Source organism: Akebia trifoliata, chromosome 13 (genome assembly GCF_017979445.1).
Source record: "Akebia trifoliata isolate Shusen 1 chromosome 13, ASM1797944v1, whole genome shotgun sequence".
Classification (NCBI taxonomy): Eukaryota; Viridiplantae; Streptophyta; class Magnoliopsida; order Ranunculales; family Lardizabalaceae; genus Akebia; species Akebia trifoliata.
Genome location: NC_141387.1, coordinates 6,854,564 through 6,876,331, shown reverse-complemented (window position 1 = coordinate 6,876,331; position 21,768 = coordinate 6,854,564). Strand labels below are relative to the sequence as shown.

At 35.9% G+C, this 21,768-nt stretch overlaps 1 protein-coding gene across 4 annotated transcripts; it reads left to right on the top strand.

Annotated features, from left to right (window-relative positions):
• The first annotated feature begins 922 nt into the window (after positions 1-922).
• LOC147387616 (protein FRIGIDA-ESSENTIAL 1-like) lies at positions 923-20,832 on the top strand. Of its 4 annotated transcripts, XR_015171096.1 has the most exons (7): positions 923-1,266; positions 11,871-12,402; positions 12,501-12,712; positions 12,804-14,008; positions 14,112-14,159; positions 14,627-14,726; positions 20,561-20,832. XR_015171096.1 is itself a non-coding variant. In XM_086420026.1 (6 exons), the coding sequence occupies exons 1-5, from the start codon at positions 1,056-1,058 to the stop codon at positions 14,139-14,141; spliced, it is 2,190 nt and encodes a 729-aa protein (XP_086276152.1). In that variant the 5' UTR covers positions 923-1,055; the 3' UTR covers positions 14,142-14,159; positions 14,627-20,832. The 4 variants fall into 4 exon arrangements, 3 of the variants coding, with proteins under 3 accessions (XP_086276152.1, XP_086276153.1, XP_086276151.1); XM_086420026.1 differs by having other exon boundaries at positions 14,627-20,832; XM_086420027.1 differs by lacking the exons at positions 14,627-14,726; positions 20,561-20,832 and having other exon boundaries at positions 11,871-12,074; positions 12,153-12,402; positions 14,112-14,364.
• The last annotated feature ends 936 nt before the right edge of the window (positions 20,833-21,768 follow it).

Here is a 21,768-nt window from a genome sequence, read left to right as displayed (position 1 = left end):
GTCCAATTTATAAATAGGAGGCTTCTCTTACTGAAGCCCCAAGGCACAAGCCATACAAAACTAAATCTTATTTTCTTCTTCTTACTTTACAACTTATATCGAGCACTAACTTAATGTTGGAGGCTCCTTGGCGGTACCACATTGATGTCCTTTAATATTAAGGTGATTGAAGATTACAATCGAAAACTTAGAAGCATCACCAGAAAAGACAACTAAAACTGAGAAGCTTCACCAGAAAAGAAAATTGATGTTGATTATTATTTGTATTTATTATAACACATATTTTGAAGAGTGGGAGATCCGCAGAATCTCCCATGAACTTTATTATTTTTCCTCTTTTACCTCTTAACCTCAAAGAGGATGCATTTGCTGTAGAGATAGGCAAACTCTAGTATCTATGAAGAGAGAGAGAGAGAGAGATTTTCTTAGAATCATCTTCCTCTGTGTTTTCATCTTCAATTTTTTTTGGAAGTAATGACAAACCGCGGAGTTCTAATTAGCATAACGTTTGATCAAGAAAGTAACTAAAATTTAAAAAAATTAATATTCAGTAGGAATTTAAAAATTAGAAAAAAAACATTCTTTTTGTCGTTGGGATGAAATGAACGACTTGTGATCGGCATTCAATAACTAGTTGCTTTATGTTTTGGCATCTTATTATTGGACGACAATAATATCGCACCATTATAAATTTATGATAGGAATTCACAACATAGATGATTTTATTTTATATATATATATATATATATATATATATATATATATCTATATTAAAAATTAAAATTTTCTTGAATCTAACATTTATGCAATTATGGTGAATGATTTTAATTATTAAGTCTTATGGTGTGAATTCAATATATAATGATGTGGTGATATCATCATCCTTGCAAAACTTAGATAATGGATTCATATGTTTAATTTAGCTCACTTTGTTAGGAAGCTAGATATATAGAGGGAGAAAGCTTAAGGCCATAGGCCATTGTTTTCTTTCCTAGGGATCATTTTTCTTGAGATTGCCCCTCTGTGAGAGAGAGAGAGAGAGAGAGAGAGGAACAATGTCTTCCGCCGCCTCTGAAGAAGACATGGAACCCTCCATCAAAGGTTCAGATTCTGAACCTGACATCAGCAATGAAGATGACGTAGAAGAAGAAGAAGAAGAAGAACCAGAAGAAGAAGAAGAACTACAAGAAGAAAATGATGATGAAGAAAAAAGTGCAGATTCATCAGATTCTGTTCCATCAGAAGCCACAAACGATGATCCCAATGGTTAGTTGTATAAATTTCGAAACTTTTTTTTTTTGGGTTGATTTTGTGTTTTTTTTTTATGTATATATCTGAGATATGTAGATTGTTCTGTTTTGATCTTCTTTTGTATCATTTTAATTTCAATATTTTTGTCAATCTCTGTTGTCTTGATTTTGATATCTATCGAAATTCGGAAGAGTTTTGTGCTTGATGATTGATTTGATTTAATAGAAACTATATGGTGAGAATCTCTATTGTCATTGTTGAGATCTGTCTAGTAAAGATGCATGCAAATCATAACCGAAACATATTTTCCCCCAAAATTGGATCATGTTAGTGTCATTAGCTAGAACAGTAATTTCTTAAAAAAGAAGTTAAAATCAGAAAAAAACAGAGAAGATTTGCAAAGTCTGTCCATTATTATATAAAAGATAGAAACCTACTCAAATTAAGAAAGAAATAAAAGAGTTGCATGCTAATCTAACCAAAATAAAAGAAGCAAAGTTCTACTCAAACTAAAAAACTGAATAGGAGAAATAAAAGTTTGCCATGATATTCGGCTTCATAAGGCAATGGTTTTGTAGATTCATGAGGAGATATGTTATCTTACCACTCTGCCCAAGATAATTAGTCTACCCATTAAGTTGGTTTCAGCCCAATAAAGCAACACTAATTAGTTTCCAAGGTACGTTTGACAACCTTCATTAGTTTGTCGGTTTGGGGATGATAAGTTGTGCTCTTATTCAATTGAGTACCTTGCAATTTCTACAATTGTCCCTAACAAAACATATTGAGGAAGAAAAGATCACAATCACTCATGATTGAAGAAGGCATATTGGGGGTGTCAACGGGTCGGTTCTGGGTTGGTCCCACATATACTCGGAATCGAAACCTGAATAAAATCTTGGTTCCAGTTCTTATAACTTAGTACTAGGTATGAGATCCTTGGAACCAGAATCGACCTTAAAAATACCCGATATCCATCGGGTACTCGTCGGGCACCCGTTAACATAGATAATATCTTTTTATATGAGGAAACAAAAAAAGATTAGTATTGGATAAAATGGACAATTATTATAAATGTAATAATTTAATTTGTAATTCCTCAATTGAAAGTTAAGATCAACAATGAATTCTTCAAGAAAATCAAACTTTTGAGAATAAATTATGGAATGAAAGATTTATTTGTTGTTGGAATTTTATAAAAATGTGAAAAATGAATAAACGCTCATACATAGGGGTAGAGCCAGGATTTTGCCCATGTGGGGGCAACCAAGAGTAGAAAAATTTACTTGGGGACAACTAAGAGTGAAAAAAAAAATAGTTGTGGGGGGAAACTAAGAGTAAAAAAAATTGTGGGGGCAACAGTGGCAGATTTTTTTATCCGCCACTAATAATCTGTCACAATAGCTCACTAATCCATAGACTTTGACAATTCTTGTGGGGGCAAGTGCTCCCCATAGCCCCTACTGTAAATCCGCCCCTGCTCAGTGAGAAATATAATTAAAGGCATTACATTCTTTTTGTATTTTAATTTTAGTTCAAGTACATTTACTTCAAGATATCTCTTTATTAGTATTTAATTAGACTACTAATTATATTATGAATGTTATAAATTCATTAGTTGTGTATCCATCGAATACCCATTGGGTCCTCGAAGGAGACCAGATACTTATCGGGTCCTTAAGATAGCTATCCAGAATTGGACCCGAAAATGATCGGTTACCCGATTCTTATCAGTTCCTTAAGATGGCTATCTAGAACCAGACCCAAAAATGCTCGGAGCCATAATGGTAGACCCAAAACTGACTATTCGGTTTAGGATATATCAAGTAATTGGGTAATTGGGTACCTATTGACAAGCTTAGGGCATACTGTGTAATTTAAAAACATATTGTCAATATCTATCTAAAAAAAAAAAATCTTGTTAATGAAGGCCAATGCAACTGAGCTGGTATAATAAGGATCTGCTAAAGCCATAAAGTGGGCATACTTAGATAGTCGGTCCACCACAACATAAATCATATCATACCCAATGTTTTGAAATGGCTCATGCAATGGTATGCAACCAGCATATCCTATGCACATTTGCGATGTGACTACTGACATTGGAAAAAAAGAAAGAAAGAAAAGATATGTAATGATTACCACACACCTAGAGAAATACACTTGTTAAATTTTGTTCCAAATTTGAATTTAATTTATTAGATTTGCAAATTTAACAATTATGAAAGAAGCGAATAATGCATAAACTAAAAAGCTGAGAAAAAACAAAGCTTTATTAATTATAAAAAAATTACAAATTACAATCTTTATTGATAAAGGTAAGGTATACCAGTCACACTTAACAGTTAAGACACTCATCCCTAACCCATTGTGGGCACATATCCACCACCTTGTCATTTGAATCATCACCTTATTCGGCGTACACTCTATCTTTTTTATTTATTCTTCATTGAGTCTCACCCTTATTCATCCTCATCTGATGATTCTTTAGCTTCATCATTGTCTTCTTCTGAGCTCTAAATAAAATAGTAAATAAATCTTCCTTTATAAAAAAAGGGACAATAAATATTATTATATAAATATTTCAAGCCCAAGCTTATTGATTTCTTGAGCTTGTACTTGTAGACTTGAAGAATGAAGATGATGTACCCTTGAGCCTTGACTATTGATTCATTTTTTGGTGCTTGAGCTTGTAGTAGTTTAAGCTCAAGTCCTAGTAATAGAAGTAGATTTGTATTCTTGACTCTTGAGCTTGTGGTTGTGGTGGTAGTTGTAGAATTGTAGTCTTGTGAAGTAAGTAGCCAAATCTTTGAACTGTTGTCTGCCCTGTTTGAGATCAAAATCTTGTAAAATGGTGGCCTCAAGCACTATTCTATATTTATAGCCGATTGGAATGCTTGTTCAACACTTAAAGTTGGTGAGGAAGCATTCCTCTTTGACTTTTTGCTAGCAATCATATCTTGAGATCACTTTGGGATTTACTATTATCTTCTTTTCCATCGAAAATGCTCAGAGACACCTATGTCATGTTGACTAAGGATTTAAAGAATGCATCATGTTGGATGGCAAATACGGAGATGAGGGTTTTGAGGTAGGAGTACTTAGAATAGGAAATATGAGAAACATATGCTTTTGAAGGAAGCTAGAACTAACGATATTTGATAGATGCGAATCAAGAAAAATGACGTTGCTGCAAGTGGAGAGAAAGCTCTTTGAGTTGAAGATTCTATTGGTTGAGAATAAGTTTTTCGAAGTTTTTGAGAAAGGAAGGGAGTGGGCTGTATCTCTGCTTCTATCCCGTGATGAGGCTGCCTGGTTTTGCAAGGCTTTGGATGAAGCAAGCTCATTGACGAAGGCTTTGTGGTCAAAATTTACCTCATGGAATGGTGTTTTTTTAGTGGTGGGAGACACCAATGAGACCCACCTCTAATCATTCCTAAATGGGATGGAGGCAATGGTTGGAAGGAGTTAACGGTAGCATTGAGAGGCCTTATAGAGGCTAAGGAGATGACGGAAAGCTTGTCTGTGGCCTCAATGCTAAAAGAAGCACTGCCTAAAATTGATCCAATAAAATAAATCCCAACTATTAAAAAAAAACAGATCAAAAAAGGGGCAAGGGTGGATCATCTATGACAGAGGTTTTCGGGATTTGGCATTGGGTAGTAGTGTGCGAAGCTTCTTCTTTATTGGATGATCTTAGCTTGGTTCAATATTCTTTGAATATGATTATGTATAGTCTGTCAAAGGGGAAGTTCATACCTTGGGGCAAGAATAGATGCATTTATTCATCAAATTCTGCTGCTACTTTGAGGAGAATTTGTAACCAATGTTCAATAGTGCTCTGTATCTTTGAAACCCTGGTTTGCTTGTGTCAACCGTTTGGGGGGGGGGGGGGGGGGGGTGTTGGACTGGATTATTGAGAGAAAGGCCCTATTGGTTGCAGATTGAGGGGGGGTTGTTTCACCTGTGGGTTCCTCAGGTGTTCCAAGTGATTGGGGCCCAAGTGGGTGGGCTTTTGGAAGTGGATCCTTCCACAAAAAGTTGGGAGATTATTTGCTAGGATCAGAGTGGATGGAGTTCCTAGCGACTTCTGTGTGGTTTGAAGGTTTTCTTTTTTTGCATTAAGTCTAGCTATTGAGGAGGAGGCTTCTTCGAAATTTCTCTACCAAGTTTCAGTCGAGGTTGGATTGCGGGAAGATATTTCGGATGTTGATGGTGGTAAGGCTGTTGTTGGGAAGCTATTGGAGTATGATGGTAAAACTTTAGCAAAGGAGGACAAAGTGGTAGGCTCGTAAGAGGATGAAAGTAGGGGGCTGCAACTTGGGTGGGTTGGGGATCAACCCGCGCCCAACCCAAACTTGACAAACACCAACCCTTTTCTTGCCCAACCTGACCTCGGGCATGAAATGCTCAACTTGAACCCTAGCTAAGTCGGGTTGGTCGAGTTAATTCATTCCTCATTAATACTAGTAATTTAGTATTGGTAAGGGTTTATAAAGATAAGTGGTGTGTAAAAGAACTTAAAATTTGCAATTATTTTTCCTAAAAATGTCTTTCAGAAGCTTATATACATAAAATTATAAGCAAATTTAAAGGGAAGAAAAATAATAAGATTAACTAAAATAATCATTTTTTTTATATTAATAATCGTAATTTTCAAGAAAGAAAAACATTTAAAGTTGTAATATAATCATTGTATGACAATAGAGAATTACACTTACGATGTGTGTTGATTGCATGGAAAATTAAAATCCATGGAAAAATGATAGTGGAAAAATGACTAGGATGGAAAAATTGAATCCATTGTTTGATGTTAATATGAAAAAATAATAGGGAAAAAAAAGAGAAGAAGAAAGAAAGAAAGAGGAGGAAGAAGAAGATGAGGGAAGGGAGTGGAGGATGTGGTGGCGGTGGCGGAGGTGAGGGAAGAAGAAGAATAAGAAGGAGAGAGAGAGAAGGTGGTTGGCAACGACGATGATGAGGTTTAGTGTGATGGTGGTGGTGGCGGGGAAGAAAAAGAGATGAGTTAGGATTTTAATTTGGGGATGATTGTTAGACTTTTGGATGTGGGTGGAAAATGACTTTCCATGGAAAAATGTAATCAAACACATAAAAAATGTCATTTTCTATGGAAATTGATTTTTCACCCTATTTTCCATGTGCAATAAAAAATACCCTTAAAACAAAGTATTAATAACAAAGCAATTATTTATCTAATGAAAATAATAACATATTAGTCTTTATATATAGATAAACAAAAGCATACATATTGAAATATGAATTATGAGTGTGAAAGAAACTAAGATAAACAATATTGTTAAATTATAATCATATTAAGTTCGGTTCGGGCAAATCAGGTTGGCCAATACTTGTGCTCACACCCAACCTGATTTGAGTTGGGAATTTTTTGTTGTTGCCTGAACCTGAGGCCGAATCCTATCTAGCTGTGCCCAGACCTAACCCAAGGTCATGTTCAATCTAGTGGGTTCGCGTTTTGCCTGCTCAAGTTGCAGTCCTTGATTAAGGTGTTGGACATATCAATGGAGGCCTGGTGGAATTAGGTCTCGTCGGTGCAATTCAAATTATTTTGAACGAAGAGAGGTATTTGGGTGAGGTAGGGACGTGTTCTCGTTGCATATGTTGATCAATATGATTGTGATGCATTTGGGGCAGAATGATTAAAACAGAGACAACTAGCCACACACTTAACACATGCCTTCTAGTGAGTAAGGGATGATGTTAGGTCTCGGGTCTCGCATCAGGAATCAGAACCAAGGTTTGACTCGTTCAAGTTGGATGATTCTAGAGAGTTTACTCACATGTCAAACTCTTAGGATTCCTTTTTGACTTCTGTCAGCATTTTGAGCTTGCTAGTTGTGGATTGTGTTATAGGCCCACCTTTGGAGGCCTATTGCTGTTAAGAAAATTTGAACTGCCGGTTCATTAGGCTAAGTTCTTGCGTGGGTATCTCTAAGGCCCAAATTGTCTTAAGCCTGCTATATCTTGGGCCCCTTTTGCCACCCTTAGGCCTTATAAAAATTCGTGATTTCAAAACCTTTTGAGGTTGCATACATTGAAGTATGCAGTTGCTTAGGAGGTGTTTGGAGGAGGGACGACATCTTTAGTCTCCTTGCGTACAACTCTGTTGTTCAAATGGAGCTTTCCCTCTTTCGGAGTTTTGTAGGTTTCCATCCTCATAGCTTCCCTGCTCAGTAATGGGTGCAACGAGAAAAGTAGAGGGGATTTCATCATTTTCAGTTATTGATTTCTTATGGGGTTGTTTCATCTTGGGTCAAATTTTCTTTGGATGATGCCTTTTCCTGTTCTTTGTTTGGTGTGGTTGGTTCAAGGATGCAACAACCAGTTAGGATTTTGTGTCAAATTGCACTTTTGTGATTTTAATTCCGAAGAAGTCCGGGAATGAGATCTCAGTTTTGAGGTCAATTAGCTTGGTGAGCTCGATGCACAAGATTCTCTCTGAATTGCTGGCATCCAGAATGAAAACAATGATGCAAAGTATTATTGGGCCAACTCAAAGTGGTTTTTTCAGTGTTAGGCCGACTTTGGATATGGTCTTTATTGTTAACAAGTGCTTAGACTCAAGAAGGAAAACGAAGAAACCTGGGTTAGTAGTAAGATCGACTTGGAAAAGGCTCATGACCATGTAAATTGGAATGTTTAGAAGTATTTATTGCGTTGTATAGGTTTTGGGGCTAGATGGATTAGATGGATCATGAATGCGTATTCACTCATTACATTTTATTTTGATTAGCGGGTCTTCGTAGGATTTTTTTCGTAAGTTTTTGAGGCAAGGGGACCTTTTGTCTCCTTTCCTTTTTATAGTGGTGGTGGAAGCTTTGGGGTGGATGTTGGCGAAAGTGATAGAGAATGTGGATCCTTTGAGTTTTTGTGTTGGTTTAAGTGATATGTTGATCTCACGTCTTCAGTTTGTAGACTCTACCCTTGTGTTTCTGGGTTACTCACCTAAATTTTCAAGTAAACTAAATAAAAAAGACATACAAAGTTACCAAGCTACCGCCAGACATTTGTACTAAGAACATGGGCTAATAAAACTTGCAAATAAGCCTAAAAGCATAAACATAAGTCCAAAATAAAAGCCCCAATCAGAAAATTAAATAAATCTTAAGCATTTCTAACATTATGGCCTTGTGTTGGCCATTTTAATGCATCTAACAAGTCCAAACGTAGCCCACATGCACCCTCTAATATGGAGTCTTCAAAAGATTTTGCACGGGGGGTCTTCAAATTGCCTTCGTAGCTATCACCAATCCGCAAGGAAACTTGTGGTTTTCTCCACCTATGATCATCAATGATGTGAGGAGTTGTGCCAGAGGAAATATATAGTTTTTGAACGAGGGATGGAGGTTCAAATTTCTCCCACCTCCAATTTGTAGTGTGGTGTTTCTATTTTTTCACACATTATATGATTAGATGAGATATTTGAGGGGAATTTTGTGTTAGTTTAAAATAGGTACTTGGTTTGGCTATTAAAAAAAAGAAATTTTTTTTTTTGGGAGAATGTTGGCTTTGAGGCTTTTACGCAGGACTTGGGTTGTGGAGTGGTCAACTCCCAATCACCTACTTTGGCATCCCCATTGGGGTAAAGCATATATATGAAGTAATATGAGATCTATTTGGGTAAAGGATAGATCGGAAGGTAGCCGCATGGGAAGGTTTGATATTTTTCAATAGGGGAAGAGTAGTGCTTATTTTTGCATGGAAAACGTACATGTTTACTATATTTTGATGTCCTCCATCCCAAGTTCAATGATTAAGAGTAAAACTAGTTTGTGCAATAATTTTCTATGATATGATAGAGTAGAACTGCCTGTGGAGGATGCTTCATGGAAAAGTTAGTGTGTAGGCATAATTTCGCACCTAGGAATAGCCATCTGATCGTCTAGGGTTGTGTTTCTAGAGGTAATACAATGGAAATGGTTTTGAGAGGTGCTCTCAGGATATCTGTAGGTCAAACCCTGAAGTAAGACCAATAAAAGGATTCCAAAGTCGCCTTCAAGATGAAGGCCAGGGACTCCAAAAGCAGTAAGGGGCAGCAAAAAAAGCCTTCGTCTAGAGCAGTGGTTGAGAGCCACACATGGAATAACAGATAAATCATGAATATTGGGGAAAAATCAAGGGAAAAAATTGTTATCTCATCCAAAGGGGAAAACAATCGTCAGGGAGTCCAAAAGGAAAGATCTTGATGGAACCCTAATAGAGGACATAAAAGGAAACGTGGAGAAAAGATGCCTAAAAAGGTGGAGGTTGATTTTTCCACCACAGGTAGTTTGTAGGGAATTGAATTGAGAGAGTGGTCAAATTTTGTATGGAATTAGATTCAATAGTCATATTTTGGGAGGATGTATGGTGTGGGAATATTTCGTATGAGCTGGTTTCTCGTTATCTATTTGATATCCAAGCAGCCGACTTAAAGCTTCTTGAATTGGAATGGTGGGGAGACATCATATGACTTGGGAATGAGGAAACATAAATGATTGAGAACTTGAATCTATTTGGAAAGAGTGGAGTTAGAGAATCTTTGAGGGAAAGGATAAATCTATCCATGACATCATTTTGGACGTCAAGGCGCATATGTTTCTTTTGTCAAGGATGCACAATGTATAGGGGAGTATTATTTGAAGACTTCTATATTTAAATGGGACCTCCTCATAAACATGGCTTACTGATTTGTGATTTGCTTTCATGTTTATTATGGGAAGTCTTCTCGGCCTCCCTATTTTCCTTTTTGAATAACATTGCATTTATATTCATAAAAAAAAAGTTTTATTAAGTTTTATAACCAACTGATTGTATCATACTATTAAGGGCCCTAATAAACTCCAAGTACATGTTCATGCTGTATGATTGCCCAAGTATGGGCAATCTATTGGGCAATCTAAATTTCAAATACATATGGTAGTGGGTGGATAAGTGATGCAAGATGGTGAGGGAAGAAGAGGAAAACTGGGGGTCTAAGGAATCTGATTTGGGTGGCTTTGGAATTGGGTTAAGGATTTGGATGACAACAAGAAAAGGGTTTCCAAAATCCCAATTGGCTATATGTTGAAATGTAAAACACAAAGTTTTCCTATTGCAACATTTTGAAATTACGACTTGGGGAAGGTTTAGGGTGTTTGGTTGGGGTTAAGTAATAGGGTATAGAGTAGATTTTAAGATGGGATTAATGAAATAAGGATTAAAGAAAATGGGAAAGTATTAAGGGTAGAATAACATGAGTTTCAAGAATCAAGAATTCAACACTACTTGAAAGATCAAGAAAACAAAGTTTATGAGTTGATTTCTTGAAAGGATTAGAGGGTTCTTGATGGTTTCTTGGTCTATCACAAATAAATAAATAAAATATATAAAACATGGATTGAAGAAGAAGATTAAAGGAAAAAAATGATATTTACCTTGGAATCGCCCCAATGATATCCACGGCATCAATCACATTGAATGCACCAACATTCAAAACAAGAAAACAATTCTTTTTTTTTAATTCATTCATTATTCTTCGTAAATAAACCCTAATACAATCTATAAGTGAAGAAAATCAACTGAGAGTCCTAATTAAACTAAAATACTAAATGAATAAACCTAATATTCGTAACTTTCTGTCCTAAAATTTCAACCCTCATAAACTTAAATAAAAGACATTATAAAGTCACCAAACTACCCTTAACTATCATACTAACACCATGGACCAATAAAACATGAACCTTAAACAAAAATCTAAATAAAAAGAAAAAAAAAATCTATCTTCAAGCTTTGATTTCCCCATCAATAAGGCTTTGTGCATATGAGCATGCACGCCATTGTCATTTACACATGAGAGTGCATGTCATATAGAGGAATTGGCTGAGGTGGCTGAGGTTTCCATTTAAATCAAGTCAATGGCTGTTCACACACCTTTGTATCAATGAGGAACAAAGAACATAGGTAGTGTAAGGGAAGAGCAAGATGATTTGAACAAAAAGATCGAGTTTAACCTTACAGAAATCTTTAACAAAGCTCCTATTCTTTCTACAGTTCCCCCCCCCCCCCCCCCCCCCCCCCCCTGTTGAAAGTGATTCCTTGGACCCTACTTTGTAGTGTGGGGTGGTGCAAAAAAGGATGATAATTCTCTTGGTTCAATATGGCTGGCCTTGTGGGCTCTAACATGGATTGAGGTTTCGTGAAATATGACAGGTGCATCCAAGGTTTAAAATCTCGCTTTGATGCAAAACATTCATTGTTTTGGAGTCAATATGTCGCTCGAGTCTTGGCCAAAACTTGAATTTTCGATGAAACATACTGAAATTTCACGAAACTCTGAAGTGTGTCAACCTAGTTGTTCAACCCATCTCGTTTTAATATATGCTGTCCTTAATCTCAAATTTGTTGAGATGTTGATCCATCCATTCATTTCAAATTTAGATAGACTCACTCTTTCTAAGTGTCCAAGAGAATGAGGTTCTTGCTTTTTCTCCTAGGTCAGCATTTTCTTTTTGATGGAAGACATGTCATGCTTGTGGTATAGTTTTTCTACAGGCATTTTCCTTATAAAGGATGTCATTTTGTTTCATTTCCTGAATTTTTTTTCCTATTCTTCCATGTAGATTCTAGTCAAGAAATTGAGTCTGAGGGGAATGATGAGGGCCAGAACTCGGAAAGGATTGAAGAGAATCTAGCTTCAAAGTTCCATGACATAGAAGATGGTGATGGCCAATGTGATTCTCTTAACTGCTCAAGTGAGCCACTAGCAACACCAATTAAGGATCAACCACATGTAATTGATGGGGACTCTAAGCATCAAATTTCAGGTAAAGGTGTAATTTTTTCTGAAGGTAATATGTTTTCAGAATCTCTTGTTGATAATAAAGGCATTGGAGTCTGGCCAGAAATGAAAGCTCCTATTGAGGCATGTGTAACTGTAACGAAAGGCAGTGATGAAGGCCATTTAAATAAAAGTGATTCTATTGGTGCTGATAACTGCCAATCTTCAAGCTTTGCTGAGAAAGAGGTTGCGGCTGAGACCCAAATGACAGAAAACTCTGACTGTAATGTGTCTAATAGAGTTCTATACTCTCATGGAGAAACCAAGCAAATGGATGTGCCCTCAGGGGAGGATGTGAAGCTAAGGGCATCAAGGTATGGTTATACAGGTTCACTGTATACTTGAGTTTTGCTTTTATTGTAACGCTGGAAGTAGTGGTTTCCAACAAATCTGAATTTATTGTGGTTTCCAGCCTAATTCCTCTAAAGCTAAGGCCTAGAAGTTTGTCCCCTGGTGCTGAAATAGAGGACAGAAACAAAAGACCTGCAATTATTTGCGATTTTTTTGCTAGAGGTTGGTGCATCAAGGGGAGTGCATGTAGGTTTCTTCATCAGAAAGATGGTGTGGATACCAAGGGAGATAGGGCTGTTTCAAGTTCAAAAGCTGAACTCGTTGAGGATTCAGGTATTTCAAGATCTCTTATGGAATATGGTGTTCAGGAACAATTTACACTTCATCGTGTGATGTCTCTAATAGGCTCACTTTCCTGTATCAGGTTTGAGGCAAGATGCTGAAAAAAAAATAATCTCCTCTTTGTCTGAGCCCTTGACTTCATCAATTTCAAATTATCCTTCATCAAAGTCAAATTTCCCTTCTAGTGAATTGCAGTTGAAGTCTTCTATTGGAGAAGAATATAACCGGTCCTTTGGGATTCCTTTGCTTCATGAGAACCAGAACCATTATTCTGAACTCATGGATAGTAAGAGATCAACCAGTGAAGAATTTGTTAGAGGATATCCTTTATCCAGGAATAGCTTGGTTCCCGAATCTAGATTTTTTTCGAGTGGCTCAGTTATATCGTCGAGCATTTATGGAAACAACAATAATTCCTTTGCTTTGGAAAATCAATCAACGATCCCTGATGCTCATACTTTACCACGATTCAGTGGTTCTTTGAACTCAAGTTTCAATGCTTCTCTTCCATCCACAGACATCTCACCCATGCGCCGTGACTGGGGATTTTATACTTCTAGATCTTCTTCGCTTCCTAGAAGATCTTCGTCTCCATTCTACTCTCTGTCTGAGCAAGAAAACTTATCTCGACATAGAGTTCCTAGTGATCTAGTGGTCTCCACTGAACACATTACACAATCCACTGCAAACAATTGGGAGCCATCTGTACCTTTTCGACCGTCTTTTGATATTTCCTCAATTCTATCATCTCCAAGAAGCCAATATGACCCTCTTCTTGATAGCATTGAACCAACTTATGGAGGTGTTAGGTCCCATCAGTCTTCTTTTGGTCAAGGGTCAACCATCCAGAATTTCTCACATAATCAGACAAATGTTAATTCGATTTCTTGTTACCAACAACCTCGGGGTGGTGCATTGGACAATCACATGGCTGAAGCAGAACCTACACTAACTAGTGTGGCTAACCAACAAAATACAAGTTCCATGTCCAAGGAAGAGAAGCCTGACCTTGATGATAATCTTAGACATCCAACAGATGAGGCTAAACACAACAAGGAATCTAAATCCCTGAAACTTTTCCGTGGTTCATTAGTGGAGTTTGTGAAAGAGTTGCTCAAACCATCTTGGCGCGAGGGTCATTTGAGCAAGGATGCACACAACATGATAGTTAAAAAAGCAGTTGACAAGGTCCTTAGCGCATTACAGCCCCATCAAATACCAAGTTCCACAGAATCAATTAACCAATATCTTTCCTTATCCCAACCTAAACTTGCAAAACTTGTTGAGGTGAGCCGTTTGGATTCTATTGACAATATGAGGGAATCCATTGACTTTTGATTTTGATTGCAATCAGTTGTCCGGCATTTGATTATTGTTGTTTTATTTGCAGGGATATGTTGGTAAGTATGGCAAATCTTGAGCTTCCAGTTTCCCAAAGGTTTGGAAACTATACAAATACTGACATATGGCTTAGTCTGACTTTCATGTGATGCTGTGGGATTTTTTCTGAAATTATCTTGCTTTCCTCCAATGGTACTTTTTGAGGGAAATTGTAGGATTTTTATGCTTGTTATTTATACAAGATTGAGTCATATGGCACAATGGAATGCATCTTTTTATATGCATGAGATAATATTTAAGTTTATGGTTTAGAAAGTGGAGATACTTATAAAACCATTGGACTTTTTAGACAATTAGATGTCAAATTAGCTTGTTTAGAGTAAAACAAGCATTGTATTTGAAGTAAATTTTTGTTTGCTTGATTCTTCAGCCTTATTTTCATGTTCTTGTCATTTTAGTTCTCAGATAATGCTTCATCAATTTTATGTTTTTTTCTATACTAACTTTTAACTTTGTAAGTGTTTGGTTGATGTTTATCTGTGGTTGCTTCCTTGATGGTCACAGATGCACACAAGGGAGATTCTGATTATTTGTGAGGAATTCTCCTCTAATTCAGAGTGACATACTTTTTGCTGGCTTTATTGTTCAAGTGGAATGTTGAGTGGTAAATTTTATTTCCCATAGTCGTCACTTCTGTTCTTTCCATGCTTTTTCTTTAGTGGTTGATTATTCTATGGTGCATCCTCTACCATGCACTATTATGGTTTATCTATTATGGATTTTTTGATTGTTGTGCGACCTATAATTAAGTGATGGAACCTAATAGGAGAAAACATAGGGTATTTTAGAGACCAATGAAGAGGAAGGAAAGTGAAGAAGTAGATGAACTTATTAGTTGTATTATGAAAGGGGGAAGTCACAAAAACTACTTGGTGATGGAGTTGATAGTCCAAAAGGCTATTAAAGAAAAGTATCATGGTACATACTAGAAGTTGAGAAATGTTTTAGAAAATTGTAAGTGTTATGTAAGGAACAAAGTAAATAGCATGTTAGGCAAAACATTGAGCTATAGTGATTTTGTCCGCTAGGTTGGGTATAAGATGGGGTTTTAAAGATATCTACAAACTTGCAAATGAGAGAGAGAGAGAGAGAGAGAGAGAGAGAGAGGTACATGTCAAATTAGATTTGTTAGGAGCGAAGACTAGAGAGTCTTTGTAATTGACGAGGAAAGGCAGAGGAGACTTTCTCAGCAATTACTCAATCAATATGGTCGCAAAATTACTTTCATTCCTTGTCAAGATACGACTATTATAAATCGTCAAAGAAGATGAATTTACTTGATTTGAGATGAAGAGTGCCTCATTTGGAATTATCTTTGCACTTGAGGCAAAAGGAGAATCAAGTATCACATTCCTGAGCCTGTATAGTCTTTACTAGAAGAATTTTGTGATGTTGTGCCAGATGAGCTCCCTAATGACCTCCCTCCTATGTGAGATGTTCAACATCATGTTGATCTAGTTTCCTAATTAATAACTACCGAACCTACTGCACTATTGTATGGCCCCAAAAGAATATGTAGAACTACATGGGCAGGTCAGTAAATTGTTGCAAAAGGGTTTGGTTCGAGAGAGCATGAGTCCGTGTATTGTTCCCGTGTTGCTAACGCCTAAGAATGATTGATCATGGCGTGTGTGCATCGATAGGGCCATCAACTGAATTGCCATTGAGTACCTTTTTCCCATTTCATGTCTCAAAGATTTACTTACATGTTGCATGGTGCTACTATTTTCTCCAAAATAGATATGTGTATCGAATATCACCAAAGTCAAGTCAGTTTAGGAGATGAATGGAAGATCACTTTTAAAACAAGGGATTGGTTTTATGTATGATTGGAATGCTATTTAGACTTTCACTATGTATCACGAATCATATACTAAGGCCATATATTGAAAATTTTGTATTTCATTTTTGGCAATATTTTTAGCTTTGGTAAGAGTGACATAGCAGAAGCGTGTGAATCAATAGATTGAATTGATAAACAAGCAATATCTTGGAAGAAAATAAAGCAAAGAGCTAGAAAGTAAGTAAAAGAGAAAAGATAATTGAATTGATATATTTTGAATTGTTGAATTTCATTTTTGAAGCACCTTATATAGATAACTTTACTAAGTAACTTTCCTAACCTATCTATACCATAATAGCGACTTTCTAAACTTATTAATACTCAATTTGGACACTTCTAATTATAGTCTAAAGACATGTGGAGTGTTGGTCCCACATCCTAGGTTCAAACCCCGTTGAACCCAACTTCATTTACTAACCACTAACCTTATTCATATCAAAAATAAAAATAAATAAATAAAAATTATAGCCTAAAGAATACAAATGAATTTATACAAAAATAGAAACCAAATAAGGAATAATACTCCTAAAGTAACAATAAACCTACTAGAATTAGAAATAAGAAACAAATCTTATTTGAATTAGAAACTATTTAAGACTTAAGTAGAAGAATTGTAGATGTCCTACGTCAGGCCCCCGTTCTTGATGAGAACTCGTCCTTGTGTTGTTCTTGAAGACCTTTTTTTTTTCTTATTGTTTTTCATTCATCTCTCTCTAATCCACTTGCAGTGATATCCATTCTTCAAACTTTCTTTAATGGTCAAATTGTCAATGCATATGCACCAAATTTCATTTTTCGTACAAGTTAACAAACTTGGCATAATGTATGCAATCATACTTTTCTTAACAATTTCTTCAAAGTACAGCTTGTCCACAGTTGCCTTATGGCTCGTTTGATGAGGTAGATAAGGAGGAAAATTAACACCCGGGATAAAATTAGCATGTGAAGAATTTCTTTCATAACGGACATTCTAGTTGACAAAGCACCTAGGAGGGGTTGGGGAAGAGGATTATTGGAAGAGTTTTGATGAGGTGGTGGAGGAGGATAGGATAAATTTGGGGGTTTAGGATAACATGTGATGCAATTTGGGAGGGTGCGATGTTGGTATAATTAAAATTTTGGGCAGGGTTTTGAAAATTGGTAGGTTCGATCTCGCTAATTTGTATTCTAAGTACTGAATTTTTAGGGAATTGAGGGAGGGATGGTGGGAATTCTTGGGGTCTTTATCTCCAAGGGTTTTCTTACATTTTTCCTTCTCAAGGATGTTGAGAATCATGCTTTGAACAAGGGACTCTAACTTTAGTCATAATTCTAGCCTCAACTATCTCAAATCGAGCTTCTAGATTAGATTTTTTGACAAAATCATCTTCACCAACCATCTTTTGTGGATCTTAGTAAAAGTTCTAATACCACTCGACATAGTGAAATGTGTGAAACAATAGATTCAATTAATAAACAAGCAATAGCTTGGAAGAAAATAAAGCAAAGAACTAGAAAGTAAGTAAAAGATAAAACATTTTTGAAATAGTATGTTTTGAACTATTGAACTTCATTTTTGAAGCTCCTTATATAGATAACTTTATCATAAGAACTTATAAACCTTCTAAAATACTAAAAAATAACTTTCTTAATCTATCTATAATCTTATAGCAATTTTCTAAATCGTATTATAAATAGATTTGGACACTTCTAATCACTTCTAATTATAGCGTAAAGAAGAAAAATGAATTTAGTCAAAAATAGGAACTAAATAAGGAATAGTACTCCTAAAGTGAAAATAAAATAGAAATCCTACTAGAACTAGAAATGAGAAACAAATCCTACTAGAATTAGAAATTATTTAAGCCTCTAACTAGAATTGTAGAGTCTTGCTTCAAATACTTTCATGGGTATCTTTTCCATTTAAACCAAGTTCTATTAGTGTTGCAGTTGGAGAATTATATGAGAACGTAAGAAAATGTTCATTCTTGACGGAAAATATGATTTCTCTTGGGAAAGTAATCTCTACTAAAGGTGTCATTATAGAACCATAAAAGAGCAATGCAATTTTTTTTTTTTTTTTTGATTGATGCCCCGTAATCTAATCTAGGCAAGGAATGTCCACGGTTTAGCGACTTTTTATTGGACATTCATAAAAAATTTCAGCACCGTAATCTCATCAATGACCAATTTCATAATAACGGGCTACTTTCAGTGGATTTCGTACTGTTGAAATGAAAAGGATGGAAGCCTTTATTTTAGCATAAACTATGGTAAAATACTCGAAGTAGAGTATTGTTAATACAAAATATAAAAAGAAGAAAAGAGAGAAGAAGAGAGATTGGGAGAGAAAAGAGTAGGGGGCGTATAAAGTCCACCTTATTTGGACGCTCAATTTATATAAATTCATAAATGGAAGATGGTAGTTACCATAATATTCCCCACGATACAATACAACAAGTATGATGGCTCATCGATATCTGGAGGAGGGCTATCTAGTGGCCTATTTTAGTGAAAAGCTTTGTGATACATGGAAATGATATTCCACATGTGACATATTATGCCATTATGCAGGCTTTTCGATATTAGAGGCATTAACATAAGGTCTTAAAAAATATTTTTGATCCAAGAAGTTAAATTCTTGACATGCCAAGTGGGTGGGCTTTTCTCTAGGAGTACATTCTTTAAAGTCATCCTCACCCCCATAACTGTTGAAGTAGTGGGTTTCAGACGTATAAAGGATTAGGATGCAAAGATTTCAATAACCTATAAAGGATTTTAGCTGTCCTTGGGAGTTTTGCAAGGCGGAGATGCATCAGGACCATTTTTTTGCATGATGGATTCTTGTTTGAAGGGAAGAAGCCTTACATCCCTACCAGGTCGCTTTGTTAAAAGGTTACTGAAAGCTGCACGGTGGCTGATTATGAGGGGCACTTTGGGCAAGACAAAACCTTTTCATGAGCTGAGGATCGATGATGTTGGCCAAGAATGCAAAGGAATGTCTTCAAGGTAGTTGAGAGGTGTTGTGTATGTCAAACTATCAAAGGGCAATCGTAGTATATTGTGATGTTACGCCATTATCGGTTCCAGTTGGACCTTGGGAAGATGTTGGCATGGATTTTATTCTTGGGTTACTAAAGACTGCAACAGGCATGATTCAATATCTGTTATAGTGGAATGCTTTTCAAATGTTCACGATATTGCTTGTCGACGGACTGCGGATGTGACATGTGGGCTACATCATATTTCAACAAAGTGATGCATCTACATGGCCTATCCAAAACTCTCACTTTTGACCGGGATGCCAGATTCCTGAGTAATTATTGGTCGATGCTACGGAAGAAATTGGGTACTTCATTACATTTTCTAGTGTCTACAGACGGTCAGACAAAAGTTATGAATCTAAGTTGGATGATTACCCAGTGTAGTGATGATGCAATAGCTGTTGCAGAGTACGTACGTGATATCCAATCACATGTGATAAGTAAAGACTAAAGAAGCAAATGAACGATGTAAGGCTAGTGCAGATAAATGTAGCTTCAATAAAAACTGAACTCCAATGGAATAAAAGGCCCAAAGTGTCCATAATGATCTCATTTTTGCCTCTCTTTTGCATTGAACACCCCCAACAAACTTCGAAGGAGACAAGGCTCCACAATTTCCTCGACTGCTAAGAGTCCCACGCCCAATTGCGACCAACTCTCAAAAATGGCCCACACATTCCTTTGGAGACAACCCATCACACCCAAAAAACCCAAGAAAGTAAGATCAAACCTTTGAGGCCACCTCACAATGAAGGACTACACCAGTATTTCAGTTATACTGGTATCTGATGATCTGATCTGTTTAGTTATAATGGAGATATTCCCACTAGAAGATATTCACCTACAACACTGGTATTTCCAATAAAGAAGAATGAGATCGAGTACATCAACGACAACTAAGGGACAATGCCATTTTTTTAATGAAATGGAAAGACAAGCCCCAATCAGAGAATACCTGGATTGAAGAGAATGAGTTGAAGAACAAATATGAACTCACATTGAAGAATTATTCTCTCTAACTCGATGGGTATCGAGTTTCTTACAACAGAGGGAGGATGGTGCACTCTCAGATCTTTACTAGTCACATATGGTGTTGTTTGGAGGCTCAATATTTTATTTTATTTAAATTCCAACACTTTTAAGGCTATTTGAGGCATTTTTTATAATGAAAATCAAGGGTATTGTGAGTTATCCTACTTAAAGTAAGTAGGGTCCTTTTTAGGCATGTTAGCATTTTTTTAATGAGATCAATAACTCGGTGATGGCGGGAGTTGAACCCAGGTCTATAGTATGATCACCCGTGTACTTTACCAACTAAGCTTGCTGGCACCTTCAACTAGGGTCTTAGTCATAAGTATTTGGGGTAGTTTAGTCTTTTACTGTTTTAATAGTTAATGGTGTTATAAACCATACGAACTCCAGAAATTAATTATATTGTGCTTTTAAAATTCCTTTGGATTGAAGGGAAAGGTTTTTCTTTTTCAAATGATTAGTGATTTCTTTTAAAGTTTTTATATCTTTTCTACTTGTTTTCTGCTTTTTATTGCTGTTTTCATGGTTTGTTTGCATCAGATTTTGAATAATACTAGAAGTGACATACAAAAGCTTAAATGAGAGTCCGATGTGGGACTAAACTCAATAGAAAGTACTGTGGATCGATCCGTCTTCCAAGCATTAAATTTGTTAAGATGGATGGTGTATCTTTTTCGAAATCAATGGCTTCTTAGGGTTTATCATCCCCAACTTTCTAATGATAAACTGAGCCTTTTTAATTTGTTTCCTGAAGATGTAATTTCTATGTGGTTGTACATATTTTATGTAATATAATATTTTTTCCCTCTAAATTAGAGAAGTTATTCTGTTAACGAAAGTGTATGCTTGCCGAGCTATTCCACACACCGGACATACAGATTCCACAACCTGCGAATAGTGTCAAGAGTCAAATACATGACTTTCATCATCAAACATAAAATTTGGGGTTGGTCGAATGAATTATGTTTCTTTGTTAAAAAATTATGTCGTAGAGATGAGGATGTTGAGTGGAAAGATTAGAAAAGATAAAATTAAAAATCAATGTATTTGAAAAAATGTAGAAGTTTCAATAGATAAACTAATAAAAAGTGTACTGATGTGGTTTAGGCATGTTCAACAAAGGTAGTTGGGAGACATACTCAAGTTGAAAATTTTAAAATAGCAATAAAAAGACCCAAAAAAATGTTGATGGAGATAGTGAAAGTAGTGGTTCTCGACAAAATGGAATGGAGAAACAAGATTCATTTAGTCGGACTCAAATATTTGTTGTTGTTTTTGTTATTATTGTTCAATTTTGTCTTAAGTTGTATATTCTTTTTCTTCTTTTTTTACTATATCTTGTAGGTTTTGACAATTATTCTTAGAAATGAATATAATATTTTTTTCATGAAAAATTTATTGAGTCGTGATGGGTTAACATTGGGATTTACTTCAATTCTCATATTTCTGATGTGAGGTGCTCATACAATCGTAGACGTGTTTCCTCAAGGTACGAGTAAAAAGTATCTATATTTATGCGTCTACCTCCCTGTCAAAAATTTGGTGATTTGAACTCATACTCTTTAACCAACTTAAAGTAGTCACAATTATTTTTTTCAAATTCAAGAAATTTTTAAGGAGAGTGAAATGTAGGTAGGTATGGTGGTTGTAATTAAAATAATTTTAATTGTTTTTGTAATTTGAGGGATATGTTGGTTTGACTTTTTAATACAATAATTCAAAAGATACTTTAGAACTATTGGTAAAGT

What these genes read in the sequence shown, in the direction of transcription:
- LOC147387616 (XM_086420026.1), top strand. Translation starts at nt 1,056, where the DNA reads ATGTCTTCCGCCGCCTCTGAAGAAGACATGGAACCCTCCATCAAAGGT. An exon ending in CACAAACGATGATCCCAATG is followed by an intron (nt 1,267 to 11,870) that starts GTTAGTTGTATA and finishes TCTTCCATGTAG; the next exon opens with ATTCTAGTCAAGAAATTGAG. An exon ending in AACTTGCAAAACTTGTTGAG is followed by an intron (nt 14,009 to 14,111) that starts GTGAGCCGTTTG and finishes TTTTATTTGCAG; the next exon opens with GGATATGTTGGTAAGTATGG.